The 7,598-nt window shown below is 37.2% G+C and overlaps 1 protein-coding gene across 1 annotated transcript; it reads left to right on the top strand.

Moving 5' to 3' along the window:
• The first annotated feature begins 2,493 nt into the window (after positions 1-2,493).
• LOC112573719 (E3 ubiquitin-protein ligase MARCH8-like) lies at positions 2,494-5,598 on the top strand. Its single transcript, XM_025254300.1, has 3 exons — positions 2,494-2,706; positions 4,119-4,454; positions 5,467-5,598. Exons 2-3 carry the CDS (start codon positions 4,149-4,151, stop codon positions 5,581-5,583), a joined length of 423 nt encoding a protein of 140 aa, XP_025110085.1. The 5' UTR covers positions 2,494-2,706; positions 4,119-4,148; the 3' UTR covers positions 5,584-5,598.
• Positions 5,599-7,598: the final 2,000 nt, after the last annotated feature.

The following is a 7,598-nucleotide window of genomic DNA, read 5'->3' as shown; positions in this document are numbered from 1 at the left end:
TGAGCGCATCTCAAATTCATCAAAATTTGCAAAAACGTTCCTGCGGGGAACATCACAGGGAAACGGAAAAAAGAGATGAGCAGGCAACAGCTATGAGTGGACTAGCTGGTCGTTCAGTGCAGCCAGGAAAATGGCGGAGAACCGAGAAAGATGGTGAGAAAATATTGTAATGTGGCCCTACGACCATACGACGACGACGACGACGACGATGATGGTGATGATGATTTTTCCTCCTTCCCCTATTATCTGAAAGGGAATAGAAAAGTCGCCGACATACATTACTGCCCTTGTGTTCTTACTCCCCCTTGTGACGTCACTATCACAAATCACGAGCGTGTCTGTCTATTCTCGCTGCTGACAGGCGGGAAAATACGAGAGACGCAGGACAGAGTAGCTAGCGGCAAAAACATTTTTATTTCTTTTTTGTAAGGGGAAACTGAGTACATTTACTGTGATAGAAGTATCGATCTTGTCCCGCGTCTGACTTTGTTCTTGAGGGGTCGGGTGGGGTGGAGGCAGGTGGGTTGGTGGGTTAGTGAGGGGATGGGTGGGGCAGAGAGCAGCAGATAATCGTGGAAGAAGAGATGGAGACGCCGCCTGCCGGTCCATCCAGAACTGACCACCATGGCTGGTGCGCGTTGATTTGTTTCCAGTCGTGCCACTTCTGCGGGGACTTCCAGGAGACGAACGCGCGGTCGTTTGGAATGCTTGGCCACACACCTCCGTCAAATTAACTGGCTTCGCGCTAGCACCACGGTGTGCAGCCGTAGTATACTGGAGAAATAAGCCCAGGCTCCATCAGACTATCTTGAAAAATGTTGTGTTTGGTAGTGAGCGCAGGGTGTGACTGAGATCTGCGATCCACAGTGACAGAGTAACCGTGAAGAGTGAAACAGCGATGCACGTGAAGACGGGGTAGATCGGGGTGGTAGATGGGGCAAGCTGGCAGCGCAGACCGTGAAGAATTAAAGGGGCGTGGTTGTTATAAAAAGCCGGATTTTCTAGCGTGAAAATCTCGAGCTCCAGAACGCTGGTTAACTTTTTCTAGAGCTCTCATGACGGTTGAAGTCACACCCACTTCTCACAGCTGGATGTGTATGGATGGATTGGTGGGTGGATGGGTCAGTGAGTGGGAGAAAGGGCTGGATGAGCGGGCGTCACAAATATTTTCTCAAAAAGATTTTAAGTATATTGAGTTACAGTCGTTTTAGTAACCTATACAGGTGATGGTGGGGCGGTGATCATTTTTCTTACTGAGTTTCACTTTAGCAATCAGTCACTGAAGGCCTCTCCCAAGCCTTTAATGTATACCTTCAGGCAAACCTGAGGAAGTTCCCGTCGTTTAAAAAAAAGCCAGTCTCCCCAAAAGGAAGAATTTATGGCTGTTTAACAGTAATCATTCTGCGTGTTAATTATTCCTAATATTTCCCTTCTGTTTTGCAACATTGTTGAACGCACCCCTTACAGTATATAATAAAACTTAATTGACAAGTCTGGGGTTCGATAAGTCGACTTTTTTAAAATTAAAAAATACGTCATTAACAGCCCACCTGTCTCTCTTCATTGAAGTGTGTTTATGCACAGAGATGATCGGGGCTTTCGCTACTGATCTCTGTGCTAATGAAACCTCAAGGACTCACTCCTTCCATATTCTTAGTCTTGGAAAATATATAATGTCTTTATAGCCGAGGTAGAAAAGAAGAAATGGGGATGAATGTGATTGTGGTGGCAAACCCTCTACCTAAAAGTTCAATGCACCATAGCTGGACAGTTTTTAATTCCTCTCCCAACGGGCAACCATTGTTGTGTGTGCGCGTGGGCGTGTTTGCGTGTTTGTATTAATTAAAGAGGCTCAGCTATCTATTATCACGCTCGAACTAAGCAAAGGGACATAACTACAGCAAATTCCATTAGTGACGATTTATTTCCCTTACTACTTAATTTGTCACCCATTTTTATTCAAACCGATTTCATTTGCAATCAAAATTTTTGCATCGAATTCTCCTCAATAAACAGGTAGCAAAATTATATCGTATCTAAGATATTAAACCAAGCAATGTAGTAGCGGTAGAGAAGGATATGGTGGTGTTAACTTCTAGAAAATAGTAAATGCATGATTTAGTTGAATTATTTGACCTTTGATGTTCACGGCATTTACAGCCAAATTTTGATATAACTGATTGGTGCAGAATTTTACTTGTTATTAAGTTAACTGAAATTTCAGAAGCAAATGTACTTTATAAAATGCGGTCGATTTATCAGTGCTAAAAATAATAATAATTACCGACTGGAGTGCGCTGCAGTGCACTTGATTTCATATGACATAATTCTTATCTTTCAACACGATTAAAAGATGGACCATGGAAGAGATATAGTAACTAATACAAAACAATTACATGTTATCAGTTACAGATGTGCGAGAAGTAAGGGTCGCGTTCTTGTTTACAACCCTGCACGAAAAGTGCACGCGGTGGTCATGTGACATATCCCTGTAAACATTTCGGGTCATGTGACCACTTAGGAACCTGGAGCTAGCTGCAAGGAGCATCAGCTGTGACGCTACCTAGGTTCTTCTAAAGGCATTTTCTGCTAAAAGGCTTAGTAGTATGTTAAGCCTGGAATGAGAATAAACAAATATCGTCCCAGGCTTCGACTCGGCAACCTGCATTCTGCGCTGTGTTTTGATGTTATCCTCGCTCGGAATGTGTAAGTCTGAAAACAAAAATAGGTCAAGCTTTAACTTGTAATTATGTGCTTCACTTGATGGGAGTTTTCGTGCAGTCAATTTATTTATTGCATGTCGTTCTTTTATATACCTTTAAATAAGTGCCAAATAATCTATAGTGTATTTCTAAACAGTGGTATTTGCTAAACTCAATCGTATATCAACCATCACATCAGTTTTTGCCAGTGCCCTCGCTTCACGCTATTCCCTATAATGTGTTTCTCTGGTATGTCGGCGTAATACTGTTTGCATGTGTTTGTGTACGCTGTGTGTGTTTGTTTGTTGGTGGGAGGGAATAATAGATTCTTTTGTGCACATGTGTTGAAGTTTTGAAGGACTTACGGAACGTGCGCATTTCGATGACGAAAATATGTAGTTCCTATATTTATACAAACATCACCTTGACACACATATCGTCGTATTTGAAACGTGATCAAGGGAAGATGATGTTTATGTTTACATGAGAAAATTTCCATTAGCCACACATACATCCTCACATTATTTCCTGCAGCTTTGTAGTAGAATATTTTTTTGAGAGAAGTATAATGATAAGATGATGTGCTTGGATTTTAAACCTGTGCACTTTTTGAACAGTGCATTGTATCAAAAGGCGACCACATTAATTGTGTGATAGGGATGGTGTTTCACCTCACCCAGAAACACTTGGCACATTTCAAACCTGTTGTTATTGTCTTCCCATTTGTCTATCTAACAAGTCAGTTGTGTGCACAAAGTTGCTAAGTATGACCTTTTATTATGATTTTTTTTCAAGTTTATGTGAGACATCACCTTTTTGAATATTGTTCATTTTTCTCATTGTTATTCTCCTTTTCCTTTCTCTTCTCTTCTCCTACTTTTCCTCCATTTGTGCATCTATAATCTCAGAACTAGTAATATGACAAGAAAATTGATCAGACTTTGATGAAACTGTTAGTAACTGTGCCCATTAGAACTAATAAAACATAACTTGAAGTGAAAATTGACACTGGGAGATTATCATTCTTATGTACTTAGGTAGGGCACACTTAAAAATACATAATTACTATTTCTAAAGCTGCAGGAATTCAGTATTTTGTTTAAAATGTCTTTTGATATAAGAAACATTACTTTTTAGGCACATGGTTTTCCTTCATTTACTTGTCCATCCTAAAGTGGACCAGGAACCTTTGCCCAACACTACACTAATATATAAGTAGGAAAGGCAACTCTGTTCCCAAGTCTTAATTTTCGTTGTTTTTAAAGGCCTTGTAGCATGGTAGTTCATATGCATTACTGTAGAGCAGAAGGTTATTGGCTTAAGGGTTATTTAAGACAGTGACCGCAAAACTCACTCTGTGTAATAGTGTTTTAGCAAGACTGTTTTATGCAAAAGCTTTCCTTTTTTTTTCATCAGGACTGCATCTTCATTTTTGATTAAGCCAAAATGAGTGTCCAAGCACAAGAAGACGACTTGAACACCAGTGCAGCATCACAGTCAGAAGCACCACTTCTTCCAGCATCAGTGGCAGAGGTTATAGACCGATCTGATCCCATCGTGCACAGCTGTCCTTCAAGTGCATGCATAACTCCACTCCCAGTCAAGAAGCTTAATCCACCTGATTCAGATACTGGAACAGATTTGCTGCCTGTATGTCGGATATGTCAATTGCCAGGTGACAAGGACGATTTTCTGTTTTCACCATGCCGATGTTCAGGCACGATGATGTTTGTACACTACCTATGTCTTTTGGTGAGTTCAAGTGTTTTGTGACAAAATTCAAAAGTTTCTTTTTTCTCTACTAACTCCACAGATATATTTCTTAATATTAACTTTAATAAGCTTAAAAGCAAGAATAAACATTAACAAAAAGACTGGAAAAGTAAAATGTATGAAAAATGAGAACCTATCGTCAAAACAAAACTATAATCTAAAGAGAATATTTGTTACATTCACATAGTTGCTTCACACATGCAGGTACCCTCTCATGATTTTCTTTTGTTAGTTGTATTGATGCATTTATTTCCTCTTTTAAAAACATTCCATTGAAAAAATGTTCCAGTCAACTGGCATGTTCTAATATATAAAAGTAATTGTAATAGATAACAGTTTGCTGAATCATTTACACTTGAAATTTTTGGCTTTGGAAAAGAACTTTTCCGACCACTTCTGAAATACATCTCTTTACTGGTTCTTGAGCAGCCACGTTTAGCTGTTGAGTGACACCTTTGACACTTTTCTGCATAAGGGTTCACTCTTAGTCTCCTAAGTGTGATCATCAAAATGCCTACATCCTGATTTTGAAGATCATAAAATTTTGAATCAGAGCAAAGAGATGAAAAATTGAGCAAATTGAAGAATTTTAACCTGACAGAAAATAGGGTTACTTTTTTATTTTTGTTACGTAGTAATATAGAATTTCATGAGCTGAAAGATATTAAGAGCCTGGCACACTGGTCTATGACACATGAGAAATTCAGTGTGGATTGATTTATACTATTTAATGCTTAGTATAAGGCCTGTTGTGCTGCTGATTTTAATGATCAAAACTTTCTCAAGACTGTTGCAGACCTTTCATCAGATGTCAAAACACACAGCTGCAATCTTTAATTCTACAGGATATTCAATTGTAAAACTGGTTTTGACAGTGATATGTCTCTGTGTGTGTGTTTTTAAGTTCAAATTCTTGACATTATTTTGACATAGTTATCAGTTTTTCTGAAGTTTTTAATCTTTCTAAATTATCAAATTTTGTTCTTTCCAGAAATGGATAGAAGTGTCATCTCGGAGGACAAAAAAAACACCTAAATGTGAACTTTGTCATTTCCAGTATATTCGCCACAAAAGGTTCAAGGTAATTCTGATCGTAAAGATTGTTTAGTGAAGCAGTAAGGTTTTACTAGCGCTTAGCTCTTGTTCAGAATAATTTGTATTTGAGGTTTTATCACAGAAATTCAGCATATAAATTTTATTGACAGTTTCCAGTTTTTCTCTAATAAAGTTTCTAGGGATTTTTGATCATGACATAGAACATCTTTCAGAAGAACAAAACATTTTTTGCAAACCTTAATTATTAAAAAGATTAGGTATATCTTCTCCCTGTTACATTCATTCCTTGTAGATCACGTATGTTGATTTAAATTTTAGTCTTCAGTTGTATGCAGAATGTTTAGCACCTTTTTATCATTTGAACACAACCAACCAGTAACTCCCCACACCCCATTCACATTTACTGCAGACACTACTTTCTACACACTAGCTTTGGTTAGTGGTCTAGCTTATAAGCCCTACTACATTATCTAAAATATTCTCTTGTTTGGGATTTATATATATTTTTCGCTAAATTTTTATACATGTGTAATCATGGTGTATGTGTTGCTGAATTAGACATCTGTTGTGGTAACCTCAGTTATGCTTACCCTAAATTATTTATTGGTCTCTTCATGGACTGTTTAGCAGTATATTCCAGAAAATATTCTTCTTTATGGAAAGAGGAAGAATTTTCACTCATAATTAACGCTATCGTGCCGTGGAGGACACCGGTATGAGTTCACCGCGGCTTATCAGGCTTGCGGGTCACCCACCGGTGGGAGATGCATTGTTGTATTTTTTAAAGACACGTACAACGCGTAAATAAGCGATAAAACAAATGGGAGAAAACACGGGGACCTTAGGACTGTTCCTTCCAACGATTGCTTCCCTTTAAAGGCTGAATAATTCAACCAATCATGTGTTTACCTCGTGTTTTTTTCTGCAGTTTATAGTTTGTTTACACGTGAGCGCCATATTGAAATTTTGGGGTTCGCTTCGATTTTACGTGGATTTGTACTCAAACAACAGAAAATGTGAAGAAAACAGTGAGTAATAATTAAATTCTAATGTATATTTCTTAATAAAATATGATCTTTTTTGGTACTTTATGCTTGTATATACATGTAAAAAAGTTTCTTTAATTTCTGAACGTGTGACATTCCGATCGCTTGTGAAATCTAATACATTTACTATCTTTCATGTGAGCTTACTACAAGAAATCAGAGCCTATAATTCTTGAAAATTCACACCACGCAAATGTGTTTAAATGCTCTTTTAAACGGCATATCACATATGTTTGTCTTTTTTGTAGTTAACAGATATTAAATTTTTAAACACGGGTGAAATTAGGCACTCGGTGCTCCATAGTGATTTTATTTTTTTTTGCGCCGCTCTGTACATTCTTAGCGTAACCGATAATAATATTATTAAATGCATCAATCTGATTTTTTTTTTTTGGACAAGAACAATGTTATAATCATTTCAAGTTTATATACAGTTATAAAGTGTGATTTCTGAAGTGTAAACTAGTGCTAGCATGATATATTCTGTGCATCCCTGTGTGAAATTTTTTGAAAGTTCAATTTACACAACAAACACTTATATTGATTGTTGCACTAACACAAAATCTGACTATTTAATAACCAAACAAAAAAAAGTGCAGATTCACAGTAGGATATTTTTGTATTAACTATTCAGATCTCATTATTATAATTTAAATTTTTTTTCTATTCTTTATATGTTATTTTTAATGATTTTTGAAAGCGGTGGAACCTTTCATAGCGGAATGGATAAATAGGATAGATAAAAGACTGAAATTAAAAAGATTAAAAGTAATACAGAGAATTGTATGTTAACTGATCATTAAAAATAACTACTCCCTTACACAATAAAAAATAAATAATAAATTTATAACTTTTTTTCGGTGACTTTATCACATTGGCGGTCCAAGAGGTGTCAGTCGAGACAGTTGTTTTTCACGTCATTCTTTTTTTTATCAACCTTCTTTATTAGGTCAGTCTGTGCAGATGCCAACACACTACTGTTTCCTGTCTGGAACAAAGCCATTACTTGAGATCATTACCT

The sequence above is a fragment of the Pomacea canaliculata genome, linkage group LG10 (assembly GCF_003073045.1).
Source record: "Pomacea canaliculata isolate SZHN2017 linkage group LG10, ASM307304v1, whole genome shotgun sequence".
In the NCBI taxonomy this organism is placed as follows: domain Eukaryota; kingdom Metazoa; phylum Mollusca; class Gastropoda; order Architaenioglossa; family Ampullariidae; genus Pomacea; species Pomacea canaliculata.
The sequence above is the reverse complement of the archived record's forward strand: the minus strand, read 5'-3'. Positions and strand labels throughout refer to the sequence as shown.